The 20,263-nt window shown below is 38.5% G+C and overlaps 1 protein-coding gene across 1 annotated transcript in view; it reads left to right on the plus strand.

Annotated features, from left to right (window-relative positions):
• LOC150081618 (protein odr-4 homolog) overlaps nt 1-20,263 on the plus strand; it is a 121,518-nt gene that overhangs the window by 45,849 nt on the left and 55,406 nt on the right. Inside the window, exons 5-6 of the mRNA XM_090379472.1 lie at nt 7,609-7,645; nt 17,976-18,287. Coding sequence (XP_090235598.1) covers nt 7,609-7,645; nt 17,976-18,287 — 349 coding nt within the window. The remainder of the gene's footprint in view (nt 1-7,608; nt 7,646-17,975; nt 18,288-20,263) is intronic.

The following is a 20,263-nucleotide window of genomic DNA, read 5'->3' on the forward strand; positions in this document are numbered from 1 at the left end:
TTTTCCCGGTATGTTCAGTAATTAATCAGAACATTAAAGTGGCGAATGCAGGACATGTTGGCTTGGATGCGATGAAGAGAAGGCTTTTCATTTTGCAGACTGTCGAGACAGTCGTTGACTATTCCTTACTGGAGGGAAATTTGGATGTCACTAGATTGCTTTGAGGATGCCATCTGTCTATGCTGAGTGATTGGGGGACATGGGATGTGGTGGGATCCAGAATCCTCTTCCTGTAGTGTCAGTTAACAGCAAATTTCTCTAATTCAGCATTGATGCCCTGGATTCTTCTGAGCATCTAGCAGGGTAGGAAGCACTCTTCATTCGCACCCTTCATTCGCACCACTGATAAGTGGAGGCGTGAGTGAAGAGTGCAAATTGTTGGAGGTGACTCGGAGCTGGGCAGATAGAATCCTCCAGCTACAGAGGTCCCAGAATGAAGGAGATGTGATGAGACTATTCAGCACCTTTATTCTGATTACCAGTCTCCTTTATTCAATGAGAGAGGGCAGCCTGGGAATTCCCAGGGTCAGGGCCATTTCAGTTGTATGGGCTTGGGGGTGTGGTATCCTGTGTTTGTAGGTTACCCACTTGAGGAACCAGTACTCTGCTGCCCAGATGGGTTTTGTGTTCGTGGGTGCTGCCGACACCCAGATTTCTGCTGCATAAAGTAGTGCGGGGGGAGTATGATGGTCCCGACATTTTGTTGCAGTAACCTTGTCTGAGACGTAATGAAGGTGCTGCTTTGCTCCACATTGCTTTCATTGTGGGTGTAACAGTTCATTGCAAAGGCCAGAGATTTAAAAGTGTATGGATTCATAAGTGTAGTGTTATGTATCGTTGTTCTTCTGGCCATTTAGCTGCTGGATCCCTGCTGGGGCCTAACGTTGGCCCCATGGAGGTAGACCAGGTATCCAGTAGCTCTATATTTTACTCCGGCAGGCCCTGCCGCCAGTTTCCTGAGATTTCAGTGGCTAGGGCCTTAAAAAAAAATTGACGTTAGTTCCATGGAGCCGAAGGTGGATCTGTGAATAACGTCATGTGAAATGAAAAAATACAATTTAAGCTTAATAAAATCAGTTTTATTTTATTCGGTATTTTCATTTACGATCAACAATAAAGGTTTGTGGTAAAGTAGGATACATAGTTGAAACAATTCAAACTATTAACATTGTGATTGAAGACCAAGTTGATACATAGTTGACCACACGTAGTAGATTTTGTAGGATCTGATGCGAGTTTAATATCAAATGTTGATTCCATGAAGTTAGGGAATGTGCTTGCTTTTCAACGTTAGATTTGTGGTTTTGTCGAAATATTGGAAAACGTTTAGTTGATGTAATTTTCGGCATTGTCACAACTAAATAAAACACAACCGCACTGCTCGACAAATGCAAAGTGACTGAGCAAAGGGTTCAGAACAAATTACATCATCCCACTGACACTCGATGAGTCTGCTTCATACTGCTTGAAACCGGTTCAAACAGGTTACGGGTGGATAGGCATTAGCATTAGCATTAGTAGAGGCATTTGATGCAAGAAAGCAAGCTTATGCAGCATCAGCCAAAAAAAAAAAAAATTAAGTAACATAAATAAATAAAAATAACCACTTCCACTTCACCCCTCTGTTCGTTCGAAATACCTGTCCAGCTGAGCCTTAAACTTATTTAGGCTATCAACTTCCACGACAAGGGATGGAAGTCTGTTCCACCCACCAACCACCCGCTGGCTAAAGGCAAATTTCCGCACATCTATCCTACATCTGTCTTTCCTCAATTTGAATTTATGCCCTCTCAGGTGATTTTTCTGAGCTAGAGGAAGAATCCCATCAGCATTGAGCATGCTCAAACCATTCAAGGCTTTGTACACCTCTATCAGATCACCCCGCTGGTGCCTAGTTTCCAGACACTGTAATTTGCAAAACTTAAGCCTTTCTTCGTAAGAGAACCCCTTTGTCCCATTCACCAATCTAGTTGCCCTTCTCTGTACTCGTTCCAGCAGCTCTACATCCTTCCTGAAATGAGGCCTCCAGGCCTGTATACAGTACTCTAGGTGTGGCCTGACCATTGCCTTATTCAAGGGAATAATCACCTCCTTATCCCTGCTAGAAAAATTCCTATATATCATTGACAATACACCATGAGCTACTCTTGCAGCTCGTCTGCACTGCTCAGAGAACTTCATATCTGCCTGCACCACCACCCCCAGGTCCCTTTCATTCTCTACCACTGTCAGTGTAGTACCACAGAGTTGATACGTTGCTCTGGAGTTGCTGTTTCCCATATGTAGTACTTTACATTTGTCAATGTTAAACTTCATTTGCCACCTCGAAGCCCATCTGCTCAACCTTTCCAAATCCTGTTGCAGCAGCATAGTGTCAGTAGTGTCCTTGACAACCCTGCCAACCTTCGTATCGTCTGCAAACTTGGACATTAAGCCTGATATACCATCATCAATATCATTTATAAATACAGAAAACAATAAAGGCCCCAATACTGAACCCTGAGGGACTCCACTAATAACATTAGTCCACGATGAGCAGTGTCCATTGATTACCACTCTCTGTCTTCTCCCCCTCAACCACCCCTTTATCCATTACAGCAACTTGCCTCCTATGCCACACTGCTCCAATTTGTGCAGCAGTCTTCCATGTGCAACAGTATCAAAAGCCTTTCTAAGATCCAAGTATATAATATCAAAGTTATTCCCTGCATCCAGTTCTTTTGTGACTGCATCATAGTATCCAATCAAATTGGTCAGGCAAGACTTCCCCTTAACAAAACCATGCTGTGTCCTAGCTATAACTGAAGTCTTGTCTAGATGATCCTGCAGTGCTTCTTTCACCAGTGCCTCCATTAATTTTCCGGGAACAGAAGTTAAACTCACAGGTCTATAATTACTTGTGTCAGCCTTTGATCCCCCTTTGTGAATTGGGGTCACATTTGCACATCTCCAGTCAATGGGTACCTCCCCTGAGTCCAAGGAAGCTCTCATAATTATGGCTAAGGGTTTGCTTACCTCCTTTGCTGCCTCCTTTAATATAACTGGATAGATCCCATCCACCCCAGGTGCCTTTCTTGTGTTTATCTTCAACAATTTCTCCTCCACTTTGCTCTCAGTTATTACAAGATTCTCTAGCTTACTGCTAGAGTTGAATACACCTCTGGCATTCCCCTCGCTGAATAACTCCTCATGTGTGAATGTCGATGCAAAATATTCATTTAGTTTGTTAGCTACCCAAGCAGGGTCATCAACAGTTGACCCATCGATCTCAAGTGGACCAATCTGATTCATCCCCTTCCTTCTAGAGTTTACATAAGTAAAGAACTCTTTGCTGTTTTTCTTCGCATCCCTTGCCAAGGATCTCTCGTAATCTGCCTTCGCCTGCCTAACCTCCTTTGTAACTTGGTTACAGATCAACTTCTATCTATCATAGGCGTCCGTGTCACGTGTTATTTTGTATGTATCCCATGCATTTTTCTTCTCTGCCATATGCCTCATTAGTTCATCTGACAACCATTTAGGCCTAAACCTTGAACAGTATTTCTTAGTTGGTATGTAAAGCCTAGTAGCTTCCACGATAAGTTCTTTGAATGCTTCCCATTTTGAATTTGCTGTTGGCAATATCATCAGTTGATCCCACTGTATAGAATTTAAATACTGTCTCAGTCCATTGTAGTCGCCTTTACGAAAGCAATACCCCTTCCCTTTACCCCTAATGGTAGTTACCTCTTTGAGTAACTCCCACTTCAGCACACTGTGATCACTGCCACCAAGTGGTTCATTTATCTGCAGATTCTTAATGCATGAAGAATCACTACTGATAATCAAATCAAGAGTATTACTCCCTCTAGTTGCCTCCCGAACATGCTGATGTAGAAAACAATCATCCAATAAATCCACAAAAGCCTTGCTACTGTGTGAGTGACCAGCCCCCAAATTCCAGTCAATATCTGGGAAATTAAAATCCCCCATTATAAGACTCTCTGATTTACTGGCCCACTCTATTTCTCCGAACAGTTTCTTATTATACTCATCAGAGTCATTAGGCCTATAGCACACTCCTACTCTCAATTTTGATCTCCCAATGCTTATGTCACACCAAACTGACTCGACACTGCACTGTCCAGCGATGTCGACTGGCTTCACTTCCTTGGATTTTATGTGTTTTTTAACTAATAGCATAACCCCTCCTCCCTTCCTATCCTGTCTATCCTTTCTGTAGACATTGTACTCCCCAAATTCCAGTTCTGCATTTCTTATATTTGTGTGACACCACGTCTCTGAAATCCCCACAATATCTGCCTTTGATGTTTTGAGCAACACCTCAAATTCATCAAATTTATTTACTAAACTCCTAGCATTGGTGTACACACAAGTATACATGCACCTGTTCTTTTTCTTAGCTACCCTAACACAACCCATGTGTTTACTTGTACCCCAATGATTCCCTGCAGTCTCTGAAATATCCTGCATCTTATTTTCCAGGCTGCGGCTCATTCCAATAGAAGCAGTGCAAGAATCACTTTCACCTCTGCCAGTGGCTACTGTTAATCTATTAGTCCTTGTATCCCCCCAATCTAGCAGTTTTCCGACCCACCTAACATTGCCTCGATAGCATCAGCAAACATTCTTGCACCCTTTCTATTTAAGTGTATCCCATCCCTGTAGAAGCAGTCTCTCCTGTTAACAAGTACAGACCAGGCTGAAAAAAATTCTACCCCTTGAGCCCTGCACAATCTTTCCAGGGCCGAATTGATTGACAGGGCTCTCATCATATACTCCCTCCTATCGTGTCTGGGCAGAATTGCAGACACTTTCAATTTCAACCCTAATTCACGGCTTTTTTTCATCAGTGACCTGTACTTGTCAAGTAATTCCGCCGGTCTCCTACTCTTAATGTCATTAGTGCCAACGTGTACAACTATATCACCTTTTGTGCCCTTAAAGGATGATATCCGCTCTACAACGTCATCAACTTTTGCCCCTGGCAGACATACCCTGGTCCTATTCCACCTATCCTTTTTACAAAGCATGTTTCCCTGACAATAGAGTCACCAACAACTACTAGTTCCTTTGGGACCAGCGCATTCTGACTTGGGGGTTGCCGCTGTGTTCCGCGATGACCAAGTGCAAGCTCTGGCATTGGTGTGGGCAGCTGAGAGCTTGATGGGCCCCTCACTTGTAATCCTTCGAGGGCATCCACCCTATCCTTCAAGCTCTCATATAGGCCCATAACAATGCTGAGTTGTCGCCTTATCTCCTTACACTCCTTGCATCGCACACACACAAAGACATCCCCCATGGCAGTATCATGTCCCATACTTGACTGCTCCGCAAACATCAAGCAAATAGTGCATCTTACAAGGCTGTGATTCAGAGGACAACTGCCCCCCTCAGTTCTCCCCTGGGCCACAGCATTCCCATTAGCTTGAGCCCTTTGCTTTGCTGCTCTGGTTTGAGTCATGATTTAGATTTACTTTCAATAAAATTTCAATTTCTGTACAAAATTAAATCCTAAACTTGTATCCAAACACAGTTATAACGCTATATTTATGTTTCAGTAACGAGTGTTATCTACGGAATATTTACGTTTCAGTAACGAGTGTTATCTACGAAATATTTACGTTTCAGTAACGAGTGTTATCTGCGAAATCCCTTTATATAACTTTCGTATCAAGTTATGTATTAATTATTTGTTTTTACTAATTATTTATGTTACGTAACCTAAGTGGTTATATGTATAATTAATTATGTTAAATATAATTAATTATATTACGTTTGTAATCTAAGTCGTTATATGTATTTATTTAAACGTACAATTTAACTGCTAACGAAGTTCAACTAACGCTATCTAGTACGGTATATCGTATCACAAAGGCGGGAAAATTACGAACGGTTAGCGGAGTTGAAACACGTGGAAACCTTTACCGATACTTTTATGCAATTACAAGGCCGAGTAAAGAATAAATACACCAAATTAATCAGAAAATCACAAAATAATGTTATACTACTAAATTTAAATCAAAAGTTTTAGAAAAACAATAATTTCAAATCAATAAATAAGAAAAATCCACTTAGCGGCTTTGAAAACGACCGTCTCTAGTAGCCTCGTCAGCAGACTCCCCAACAACACAACACAGCAGGCCAACAACACAACCGCACTGCTCAACAAATGCGAAGTAACTGAATGAAGTAGCTACTTTAACGAGTTGTTCAACTCTCGAAAACTAAAAACCCCGATTTGAAATAAATCTAGTTATATATCCTTGTGGAGCTCTCAAAGGGCAACAATTTTTTTTGCTCAATTGTATGCAAATTGTGTACAATTGAGTTTTCTTGGGCGCATGTGTTGTATTTGTTGCGTCACTGCTATTGAGAATAAAAATAACCAAGGCACAACGGAAAATGACCAAAATGTGAACTTTTTAGTTTTTTCAAAAAAAATGATATTAAATATCAAAATTTCTAATTTTTTCTTGCATATTCGTCAACGGCATTATATACGTGACAAAATAATTATAAATTGTGTATACCTTTGTCTATTAGTTTCAGAGATATAACAGCGGTTAGGCGTTTCACTTTTCATGACACCCCGGGTGCCCTAGGGTATTCCTAGTATAGACATTATTCACGCCAAAAAAAAAAAAAACCCATCGTAGAAGTAGATACTAGATTTTGTAAGGCCTAAAAGTTTGTGTACTTAGTTTAATTTAGGCATTGTTAAAGTTTTACAGTGTGACGTGTGCTGGCATATAGATAGAGCGAGTGGAGACCTCAGCAGTAAAACATTGGTCCACATTCACCAGGGATCCTAGTTCTTGCCAGCAAAAGATGCCTCATATTAAGCAACCACCACCACCACCACCTGCCTGTATATTGGGCACCATGCACAATGGTTTCATGGACTCATGTTGCTTGCACTATACACGAAGGCATCTGTCCGCATATTGTACTGAGTATTTGGACTCATCTGACCAGCACGCTTGTTTCCCGTCCTCCAGGGTCCAACAGGTGTGTTGTTGATACCACAGTATTCGCCATTGATGATGATCAGCGATGAAAAGAGGATGTTTCTTGGGTTATCTGCCATGGAACCCTATACCACTGAGTGTATTGCGCATCATCATTTGGGATACTGTCCTTGCATTCCCCATATTGTATTGCAATGTTGCGAAGTGACTTGCTCAACAGCAAGTCACTTCACAACATTTCTTACTGTAATCCTACATTACAGTAAGAAATAATTAACAATAATTAAAAATCAAATGAACACAATTAAAAATCAATTTAACGCAATTCAAAATTAAGTAAAAAATTAATTTATCACTGCACTCTTTGCTCACCACAAACATCCACTATGTGTAATCCTTTACAGTTCTGTTAGCAGGACATGTTCTCCTTTTTATACTGAAAGCTATGTGGCATAGTTCATTACACATGAGGTGGTCATAATTCAGTGATCACTGAGTATGTATATATGTTGAGAGAAATGAATGAGATAATTTTGTGAGTTAATAACTAATATTTTAAAATTTGCTAAAATAATTTTAAGTTAATACTGCTATCTAAATATCATCATTGGAGATTATTATCCTTAATATTTTATAGATGTACATGTCGAACATTTGATATTTCTGATAATAAGGTAAGATTAACTCCATTTTCAAGGAAGCAATGTGTTGTTTAAATAACATTTCAGTGTTACTTTTAACTTAATAGTGATATATCATTGTATCTTAATTTAGGATATTTTTTGGATTAATGAACATTTCTGCAATCTGACAAAATTTTGTATGAGAAACCTTTATTTCTTATGTAATACACACTGGCCGAAACATTATAAACCTTTATTCAGTGTCTGGTCGGGCTACCTTTTGCCTAAATTACAGCCTGTACACGTTGTGACATGGATCCTGCTAGATGTTTGTGGGGGTGGGGAGGTGTAGCTTCAGATTTTACCATTCTTTCATCAAGATATTTGTTCAGTGTTGCATTGTGGTCAGTAGAGAACTGCAAAGATAAACTATCCTTTCCCACATATCCTAGACATTTTCGATCGGATTCAAATTTGAAAAATTAAGCAGCCAAGGTAGCTTTCGAAATCTTGAGAATGCTTCTCAAACCATCAGCAAGTTTTTGCGTGGTGGATAGTTACATTGTTATCTTGAAAGAATCTTTTGCACTCCAGGGAAAAGTGAAGCATTGCAAGTTGAAGTTTGGCCAATTCAATATTGGCCAAACTTGCAGTGCTTCACTTTTCCGTGGAGATATTCATCAGGGGGTAACATGACTTTCTAGACTCAGTCCATACCAACAGAACATACCATAATACCACATCCTGCCACTTCAGTGGTGGACAGAGACAGCCTGGATGCATGGCTTCATGAGGTTCATGCCACAGTTTCACCCTACAATTGGTGCAGAAAAGTGTAAGTTGAGTCTCGTCAGACCATGACCTTTTTCCACCATTCTACAATCCAGTCTTGGCATTGGCGCACCATTGCAGTTGAATCTGTCAATTTTTTACAAACAGAAGTGACTTTTGTTTAGGCACCTGACTACTAAAACCTAGATTCTTCAACTCCTGTCGCATTCTGCACTAGTTCCGGGTCCTGGAACTAGGAGCAGCCTTGGCTCACCTTTTCTTCTTTCTCCCTCTGTGCAGGATAGATAAGCACTCTCACATTTTTTTTTTTTTTTTTTTTTTTTTTTTTTAACTCTCTCTCTGCTGGCATCCCGACTTAACATCTTCCTCTTCACTGTGGGATTAAAATTATTTAACTATTCTGTAATTATTATTATTATTATTATTTTTTTTTTTCATTTACTTAGCTTCATTTTTTTTTTTTTTTTTTTTTTTTTTTATTCGCACTCTGTTCTGACACCTGGGATGTGGACTATCATTGGTGCCAGACAGCTCTCCCTTTTTTTTTTTTTTTTTTTTTTTTTTTTTTCATCACAGGGAATTTATTTTATTTTATTTTTCTTATTTTATTTATTTATGTTTTTTTATCATTATTTTTTATTTATTTATTTATTTAATATATTTTCTTTTTCACCACGGGGAATTATTATAATTATTTATTTGTTTATTATTTTATTTTATTTTATTATTTTTTTTTATTTTGCGCCAGGGAAATATATTTTGTTTTTATTTAATTTTTATTTATTATTTTTTATTTTATTTATTTATTTTTTTCCCCTCTCTGGAGTGGGCCCCCCAGAGAAATCTGGCCCACCTTTTGGCAACATCAGGTGGTTCAGAGTCTTGCATCGAGACTGGCCCACCTTCCCGTGGTGTGGACGAGTACCCAGAATCATCTGTCCAGGTGACTGATGCTTCTGGGTAGCCAAGAGGCCAGAACAGAACAACAGAACACACACACACAATACACACAAACCGACGTCACACACATCTGGCCTATTTGTTGTGATACTGTTCTTCACAGAGATACGAGGCGGAGTTGAAGTCACGGTCTAGGAGCCGCCCTTTACAAAAACACATGTCCACATGTCCACAACTCCTGTTGCATAGTCCAGTTGGAAATGGGTCTTTCTTTGCCTAAACTGAATTCTTCTTTTATTTGCTGCACCTTGTGAGGAACTTGTGATGACAACTTACATTTGCATATCATATGTTTAATTATATTTGGGTGCCAGATTCAGAATCTAACACACCATCCAAAGAATATACTCACTGTAAGAATTTTTCAATTGAGCCTTATGTGGAAGGGTATTATCATTCATGGAAATTGATTTATGATCTGTGTCACTTGTGAAAAGCCTCACATAGAGTGCAAAGATCTTGTATGCCTCTTGGCAATCAAGGTGCCTCTCTCTCTCTCTCTCAGAGATATGGAGATTGTTGCAGTCATCCCCCATGACATACCTTCCAGACCATTAGACCACTGTCGTAATGGTGTGCTCTTTCACAAATGTTAGAAGAGTGGGAGCATGAATTCTCTCCAGATAAGAATATGTTGACAATCAGTTTCAAGATTGAATGATGGTGATTGATCTGTAAAGAGAATGTTGGTTGTTGCCTTTCAGACTGTGTTAAGATAAGTATTCTCTCTTGTAGGAGGAAATAAAGCAGATACAAACTCCTTTCCTTCTGATGCCCTCTATATACCGATTTGTATTGCAGTTGCCATGCCTGTGTTTGACAGACAACTGCCTGACTTTTATCTTTCCTCTTGCTGTTAAGACCACATAGCAGTTGTCTTGTGGTGATATAATTCTTGACTAACTTTGAACTTGCCTTTGAGATAATCTTCCTGTCTATGTTTCTATAACCTTGAAATATTGGCCCCGGGTGCCAGACGTTCCGTGACCAAGCGATTTCTTTGTGTATCTCAAAGCGTTATCTCTAAAGAGCCTTCAAGTGATAGATTATATTTTGTTTCAACAACCGTTTTCTTTATTTATTAATTAGTGTAGCTCTTTTGCACTAGAAGAAGTAGGCAAAGGCCCAGAAAGGAAAGTTACCTTTCTGTTTTTTATTTCTAATAATACTAACTAACTAACTTAGCTGCTTGGTCACCTTGTGGCACTGCTCCTGCCTCCCCGTGGCGGGGCCGGAAATCTGGGTGGTAAAACCAACCCCCAGGGCCAAAAGGAGCAAAACATGGACTGTGACAATTTTCCACTGATTACGACTGCAAATCCAAATTCATTGGATTTGCACATACCCGATAATGATTCATCCAATCCAAAGAGACTGAGGAGGGATGCTCTCCGAATGGAAAACCCAAGTTTTCTGATTCTGCATTCGCTAACTAACCAATCCTTGGGTAGTTTATCACCATTCCTCATTCAAAAATGTCTTGAAAGCATAGCTGGCTCCCCTAAAATGGTACGATGACTGAAATCTGGCGACCTGCTTGTTGAGACCACCAACCCCAAACACTCGGAGTCTCTACTCAGACTCACCTCATTTGGTGGAGTTCCAGTTAAGGTGTCCCCACATGCCACACTTAATTCATCCAAAGGTGTTATTTCTGAATGGGACCTAATGAATGTATCAGAAGAAGAAATTGTTCAGGAACTGCAGGACCGGAAAGTCACACAGGCAAAACGAATTATGATGTAAAAAGATGGCGAACTCCTTCCAACTCGCAGCATAATTTTGACATTCAGCTCACCTAATTTACCTTCATCAGTAAAAGCAGGATATTTGCATTGTCGCATTCGCCCATATATTCCGAACCCAATAAGATGTTACAAGTGTCAGAAATTCGGACACTCACAAACAGTCTGTCGAGGAGACTCCGTATGTCCTAACTGCGGTTCAAAAGATCATTCCCAGGCTAACTGTAAAGCCCAGGCTCCGCTCTGCCCCAATTGTAAAGGTAACCATCCAGCCTTTTCTAAAAATTGTGAACAATGGAAATATGAGAAAAAAATCCAGAAATATAAAATAGAAAAGAAAGTTTCATTCCCAGAAGCAAGAAAGCAAATATAACTAATGACACCTAGACGCATGTATGCTGAAGTCTCTAAAAAGTTTCATTCAGTATCAGTGCAGACTGATACATCAATACCTCCAAACAATGCAGATGGGCATTGGGAGAATAATGCCCATCTGCATTGTTCTCCCAATGCAGATGGGCTCGTTCCCCGCTCAGTTCTGAATGAGGAATGCAGATTCTACCTTAACCTTCAAAGCAACAGATTTCTACTAGAGCTAACAATACACCAGTCACGATACCATCTTCTGCCGATACAGATCCCGTAAGATCCGTCCAAGCAGATAACGCAGATTCTAATCAAAAACAGACATTTGACTCCTCCCTTATGGATACTAATGAAATTTCCAATCAAGATGATACAGAAACCATTCTGGAGATCCATCCAGAGGATGAAATAGACAAAAGACCTGTTTTCTCAAAAAGAGATAGATAGGATTAAAATTGACCGTGCCAAACAGACTTCCAAAAAGCAGTCAGATTCAGTTCCTTCATCTAAATTGAAACAATGAACAACGTTGTCCAATGGAATTGTAGAGGCTTTAGGAGCAACATTGATGACATATACAACATAATTAAGCAGCATAAACCAGTGGGCATCTGCTTACAGGAGACATATCTGACTCCTCAGGTATCTCCCTTGATAAAATACTATACTCTTTTCAGACAAGATAGACCTATTTCAAATAATGCTCGTGGTGGAGTAGCCATACTCATAGATTCGCGAGTCCCATGCAGACGCATTTCTTTACAAACCTCTATAGAAGCCGTTGCTACCCGAATAGCAATTGGCATCACTCTCTGACTCTTGTTTCGATCTATCTACCACCCAATCATCCGTGTACTATTCACGAACTTGAAAATCTTATAATGCAGTTGCCAACTCCTTTCTGTTTATTGGGCGACTTCAATGGACACCGTCCATTGTGGGGTTCTCCCAATGCAGATGGACGAGGGCAACTCATTGAAATGCTCATTGACAGACAAAACTTAACCATCCTAAATACTGGTTCACCTACTTACATCCATCTCCCAACAGGAACAGTGTCTGCAATAGATCTATCTATATGCTCTCCGATTCTCTTTCCTAATATTGAGTGGACAGCTCTAGATGATCCACTGAACAGTGACCACTACCCATTAATCTGTAAGATCCAAACATCACACTCTTCAACTGCAAAAAATCAAATAAAATGGAAATTTTCCGAGGCAGATTGGGCCAAGTATACCTCGTGTTTCATTTGATAAACAGATCGTTGAATCTTTCCCAATTGACACAGCCACTGATCATATCACCAAAGAAATTCTAGCAGCTGCATCTATTGCCATCCCACAATCACAATCAGACACCTACAGACCCATAAACTATTGGTGGAACGATGAATGTAAGGATGCCAAAAAAGAAAAAAACCGAGCGTGGAATATATTTCGCAAATACCCTACTACCACCAACAATCTTATAAATTATAAGAAACTAAGAGCCAAAGCCCGACACATCAGAAAGAAAGCTAAAAAAAACTCTTGGATCCGATTTGCAACTTCAGTAAATAAAAATACTGATGTAAGAATAATATGGAAAAAAATAAGACAGCTAAATGGCAAATTTCCTCCATTATCCTCGCCAATATTCAACTGGAATGGACAGGAGCTCTCTACTCCTGTAGAAATTGTGAATACTCTAGGGACAGTATTCTCCCAGTTGTCTGCCTCGACCTCGTATGATCCGTCATTTCAGAAGATCAAAGCTTCAGGCGAAAAATCAAAACTTAACTTCAAAACCGCTGCTTCTCTACCATACAATGAGACACTTACTATGATCGAACTTCAAAAAGCTATATATTCCTCAAAGAACAGTGCTGCTGGTCCCGACGGAGTATATTACATAATGCTTCAACACTTAGACAATAAATCATTATCCTTGCTGCTGACCTTTTACAACCGTATATTCATTGAACATTCATACCCCACTCACTGGCATCACTCCTATGTACTGGCAATTCCCAAACCAAGGAAAGATCATTCTATCCCTCACAATTATAGACCCATCTGTCTTACCAGTTGCTTGAGTAAAACATTAGAAAAAATTATACACCGCCGATTAACATGGTATCTGGATTCAAAACATCTAATCTCTGATAACCAGTTTGGTTTCAGAAAAAATCGCTCATCCCTAGATCTTATGGTTAAAGCTGAAACAAATATCAGGAATGAATTTATTCAAAATGAACATTGTGTCATGGTCTGCCTTGACATAGAGAAGGCCTTTGACACCACCTGGCGTTTTGGTATCTTAAAAGATCTTCATTCCCTTGACCTGAGAGGTCACTTACCATGCTACATACAAAACTTCCTTCAGTATAGATCTTTTCAAGTTCGCTATAGACAAGTCTTCTCGCAAATCTATATACAAGAGGAAGGAGTCCCACAGGGTTCAGTTCTCGGTGCTACTTTGTTTGCATTGAGAATAAATCATATTACCAAATGTATTCCCAACACTGTGAACTCGTATCTCTATGCCGATGATCTCACTGTTTCCTGCAGTTCGCTGAATATGAAATTCATTGAAAGGCAACTACAAATCTCACTAAACAATATTGAACTATGGATGACACAGAATGGTTACAGACTATCTCATCAAAAATCTAGTGCCATTCACTTTTGTAACAAACGAGGGATGCATCCTGACCCAGAGCTACACCTGACAAATCATCCTATCTCAGTTATGAGTAGCATTCGCCTCCTCGGTCTAATTTTTGATAGGAAACTTAATTTTTTAGAACATATCAAATATCTCTGGACAGCCTGCCAGAAAAAAACGAACATTCTCAGAGTTCTTTCTTCTACAACATGGGGTGCAGACCGTTACACCTTACTTCACCTGTAAAGAACTCTAATTAGATCTCATCTTGATTATGGAGCCCCGGTGTATGATTCTGCTAGGGAGAGTGTGCTAGTACGGCTTGCTCCTGTTCAACATTCTGCCCTCAGGATTGCTACAGGTGCTTATAGAACATCGCCAGTACAAAGTCTCTACGCTGAAGCCCATGAAGTTCCACTCTGCCTCAGAAGAAAAGTGTTACTTCTGAATTATGCCGCTAAAATTCAAAGAAGGCCTACCCATCCAATTTGGCCTATACTTAGTGATCCACAGTTTAAAATGTTCTACAGAAATAAATCCAGAGCAGTCCAACCTACTGGCATCAGATTGCAGGCTCTATCTGAAAGCTGGAATGTACACCTTGAAAAAGTCCTCCAAGATCCAAACATTTCAGTTCCCCCATGGTCCTGTATTAATCCATCCTGTGACAATTACTTCCTGAACTGGGGAAAAGATTCCCTTGCAAATATTAACGTGCGACAACTTCATACTGCTCACACACAAAATTATCCGCATTTCATGAAAAATACACAGATGGATCAAAGTCTGATAGTGGAGTAGGTGCTGCAGCAGTTTTTCCCTTCTAATACCATCTCTGTATCTCTGCCTACTGAATGCAGCAGTTATACAGCTGAGTTATTCGCCATTAAACTTGCCCTAGAAAATATTGTCCATCTCTCCATTAAAAAAAGTATAATATATACTGACTCGCAGAGTACACTAGTAGCACTACAAAACACCTCTTCACCAACCAATCCTTTAATAAAAACCATAAGAAGTAAGATGATTCTTATTCAGGAACGCCAGCAAGTAGTCATCTTCTGCTGGATCCCAGGAAACGAATGCGCAGACTATGCCGCAAAACATCCATCTAACCCATGATCTTCAGGCTTTTGCGTTCCATATGTCGATTACATACCTATGATACGAAGAACATGTAAGGAACAATGGACACTTCTATGGCAAGCTCAAACAGATAATAAGCTATTGGAAATAAAACCAGAACCACAGTTATGGACCTCTAGTTTTCGTACTAACAGAAAGGAAGAAGTAATCTTAACCAGAGCACGAATCGGCCACAGCCAGTTTACTCACCTATTTCTCCTCACACGAAATGATCCTCCACAGTGTTTTCAATGCAACTGTCAGCTAACAATGAAGCACATTCTTGTTGAATGCACTCTGTACAAACATGCTCGGCAATGTTCATTCAGCTTCCTTCCAAATCTAAAAGAACCTTTAAAACTCTCTCATATCATAGGCAACGATGCTAATCCCTTGGAGTTATTCTGCTTTCTTAAACGAATAAAATTATATAATCGTCTCTGACTGTTTCCATAACAGTCACCATTGATAACTTTCACATCACTGATAGGCGCAATATGGTCTAAGCAGCCCTTGCGCCAAAAATAACAACAACAACAACAACAACCTTGAAATATTTGTTGATACATTTGGGGAGGGGATTGCAGTCCTGTTTATTCTTCAGCAGAGGAGTTTAAGATTAATAATATCAAATGAGTAAAATCGTGTGTTGCTGCACTCCCATTTGATCCCTCAGCTCTCCTTCCACCCAACTTGTAACCATCCTTCCAATTGATGTTCTATACTGTGTTAGATGAGAAATAAGTGGTAATGTAGTATGCACTTAGGCCACCCTTCTCATTTTCATATTATAGAGCTTAAAATTTTATTTTGATGTCTTAAATATATTTATCAGCTCACAACTATTGTGTAAAAATTTATGCAGTTATATTAATTAAATACAAAAATATGGTTATAATTTAAATTTTGGACACTGGTGTATTTAGCTGCAAGATTTTTGTCATATTTTATATAAATGTATATATCTCAAACTCTAAAAATAGAGTTTGAGATATATATATATATATTTAGCTAGGATAAGGTATTTCTTGCACACAGATTTAGTCTGTTAGCCTTAAGCTGTTCATTAATTTTCTTAGTTTTTGTAATTTTACATATAATGATAAAATTTAATTAAATTTAATATTGTGGTGTGTGTTTTTTTTTTATCTTTTGAAATAGTTGTAAAAGAATAAGAGAAGTTTACCTCAATATGATACGTAGAACACTTCCGTATGATAATCTCCAGAAATTAAAACGAAAACAATTAAAAAATCGAAAATCCTACATTACAGTAAGAAATAATTAACAATAATTAAAAATCAATTTAACGCAATTGAAAATTAAGTAAAAAATTAATTTAATGAAAAAAATTGCAAAACAATTTTCCTTCCTGAAGCTGACAATGCTTTTCGCCCATATGTAATGATCACAGGAATGAAAATTACCGAATAGGGATGAGCATGGAACTTAAATAGGGATTATTTGTCCTCGCTTGTGCGTAAAGGACCACAAGTCGGAGATTAGATATGGCTGTCAAACATTAACACAATTCTCGTGTAATTTAATTTCGACGGTTTCCGCAATTAATAGTCTCATATAATTACGTTGGACACTAAGTATTCTGGTCTTGTTAAATAAAAAAAAAGTATGTTTTTCATTAACGGCATGAAAGGCTAATTCTAACGCTGCTGAACGAGAAGCACGAACTGAGGCTGCGTGTTGATTAACACAAAAATTCAGAGGAAACCGCGTAGAACCCTGATAAGACGAGTCGCAGTCATCGCAAGAAATGTTATATACTAGGTCATTTATTTGTGTTTTGCAAATGAGGAAAGGATTGTTCAGTATAGTGTCTAATTTCTGTATTGGCCTGGCTACAATTTTAAATTCAGTATCTTTAAAGAATCTGTTAAGTTGTTTGTGCCACTGTTCAACATATGGGACAGAAATAAAGTATTTTTTGATATTACTATTGTTGGTTGGTGTATTTTTTTTGTATTCTATCCTTAGCTTGTACCTTAATTCTGTCTATTGTAGCAAGTGGGTAACCCCTGTTTAAGAATCTGCTGGTTAATATTTGTATTTCTGGGCCCAAAGCAGATTCCGTCGTTGAATATTTATAAGCATTGAGAAATCGATTAAAGATAATTGATCTTTTGTAGGTGAACAGGTGATAGCTGTTATAATGCAGAAGCATACCGGATGTTAAATTGGATTTTATTTGCATCTAGAGTAAGCATGAAAAACATACTTTTTTATTTAACAAGGCCAAAATACTTAGTGTCCAACGTAATTATACGAGACTATTAATTGCAGAAACCATCGAAATTAAATTACATGAGAATTCTGTTAATGTTTGCTGGCCATATCTAATCTCTGATTGTGGTCCTTTATATGCAACAACAAAAAATCCCTATTTAAGTTCCATGCTCACCCCTATTCGGTAATTTTCATTCCTGTGATCACGACATACAGTCAAAGCATTGTCAGCTTTAGGAAGGAAAATTGTTTTGCAATTTTTTTTCGTTAAATTGATTTTTAATTGTGTTCATTTGATTTTTAATTATTGTTAATTATTTCTTACTGTAATGTAGTATTTTCGATTTTTTTAATTGTTTTTGTTTTAATTTCTGGAGAGTATCATATGGACGTGTTCTACATATTATATTTAGGTAAACTTCTCTTGTTCTTTTACAAATATTAATATCAACATAGAATGTATTGATCATTATAGCTCTGGTTCATACTATCTTTTGAAATAGTGCACTTCAAATCCAGCTGAGTGGAAACCCTTCCAGGGATTTCAGAAATGGCATAGACTTGAATCACGCCTTTCACTAGACCTTAGAATTCCAGTTCCTCAAGAACAAACTACGTATTCTTTACTAAAACAATTAGATGCAGGTCTTAGTCCAATGTATCAAAGTATAATAGATGCTCAAGTTTTGATTAATGGAACTATGAGAAAAGCAGAAGAACCACTGAGTCATTCCTCTGAAATTAAGAAAGGTAAACAGAGAGATAGAGACAAATCATCACAGCAATGTTACAATGTTGAATTATTCCTTCCAATGGTAAGAAAAAGGACAGACAATAAAAATCATACTAATAATATTCTGTATTTAACATTTTACAGTTTAATATAATATTGATTAAGAGTTTTGTCTGTAAAAATATAGTTCAATTTTATAAAACTTAAATTTAATATATTTTAAAGACACCAGAAGAGATTAATTTTGAAAATGAAATAGGATGCAAGGACATTTTACTAATATACTAGTGAAATATCCTGAGCATTTGAAACAGCCACTGACAGCGAGCTTTGTCCTTATGTGCATACTTTGACCATTTTCTGTTGCATTTAAAACTAAAATTAAAACTTCTGACATCAGTTTGATAATGTAATGAAAATGCAACTCTAATTGTACTTCATAAACATTTATGTTGTTAGCTGTTTTAAGAGGTGAATATCTGCTCTTTATCTACTTAGAAGAGAAACTGTTCATGTTATCTGTAATGTTTTTGTCTCTCTTGAAATTCATGGCAGTGAGGAATGTTTGCTTAATCATCTCATTATAAAAGAATTAATGTTTAAACCTTACTCAAATGAGTTAGCATTAGTATTAATAGAGACATATGATGCAAGAAAGCAAGCTTATGAAGCATCAGCCAAAAAAAAAAAAAAACTTCCCATTTCACCCATCTATTCTCACATCCTTGATTTATTTAAGCTATCAACTTACACAACAGATGGAAGTTTTGTTCCAGCAATCAACCACTTACTGACTGAAGGCAAATTTCTGCACATCTATTCTACAACTTTCTTTCCTCAATTTGAGATTATGCCCTCAGCAGGTGTGTAATCTGACCAAGAAGAAAAATCACATCAGCACTGAGTTTTTTCAAGGCATTCAAGGCATTATACACATCAATTAGATCACCTTGAAGGTGCCTAGTTTCCAGAAGAATAACACCAACCCAGATAGTCCCCAGAATAACACCAACCCTTTGTTCCACACACACACCAATCTCTTTGCCGTTCTCTGTACTCATTCCATCAGCTCTAAATCCTTCCTAAAATTAGGCATCCAAGCCTGTATGTAGCTCAATGTGTGGCCTGACCATTGCCTTATACAAAGGAATAATCATCTCCTTATCCCTGCTAACAAAATTCCTGTATATAATTGACAAGAATCCACAAGCTGCTCTGGCAGCTTATCTATATTGCTCGGAACACTTCATATCTCACTGCACAATTATCCCAAAGTCTTTTTCATTCTTCACTTCCCTGAGTGTTGTACTGCACAGTTGGGACTTTACTCTGGGGTTACTGCTACCCATATGCAGTACTTAGCATACAGGTAGCAGTAACCCCATATGTAACCTTTCAGTTGGCATTACCTCTCAGCCCATCTGCCCAACTTTTCTAGCTAATGTGCGGTAGCATATTGTTATTACTGTCATTAACAACCCTGCCAACCTTTGTATCATCTGCGAACTTGGACATTAAGCCTGATATACCTTCATTTCTATCATTGATAAATATAGAATCCAACAATGGTCCCAACACTGAACTCTGAGGGACTCCCCTAATAACATTAGTCCGCGAAGAGCAGAGTCCATCAATTACCACTCTGTCTTCTCCCACTCAGCCATCCCTTTATCAAAGTGTAGCAATTAGCATTAGTAGAGGCACATGATGCAAGAAAGCAAGCTTATAGAGCATCAGCTAAAAAAAAAAAAACCATTACCATTTCACTAATCCATTCATTCTTGTCTAGTTCAGCCTTGAATATATTTAAGCTATCAACCTCCACAACAACAGACTACCTGCTCGCTAAAGGCAAACTTCCACACATCTGTTCTACAACTGTCTTTCCTCAGTTTGAATCTATGCCCCATCAGGTTTGTAATCTGAGAAAGAGGAAGAATCCCATCAGCATTGAGCCTGCACAATCCCTTCAAAACTTTATACACCTCAATCAGATCACCTTGCGGGTGCCTAGTTTCCAGAAGCTGCAATTTGCAGAACTTAAGCCTTTCTTCATAA

The sequence above is a fragment of the Mastigoproctus giganteus genome, chromosome 8 (assembly GCF_048544385.1).
Source record: "Mastigoproctus giganteus isolate SK-2022 chromosome 8, ASM4854438v1, whole genome shotgun sequence".
NCBI lineage: Eukaryota > Metazoa > Arthropoda > Arachnida > Uropygi > Thelyphonidae > Mastigoproctus > Mastigoproctus giganteus.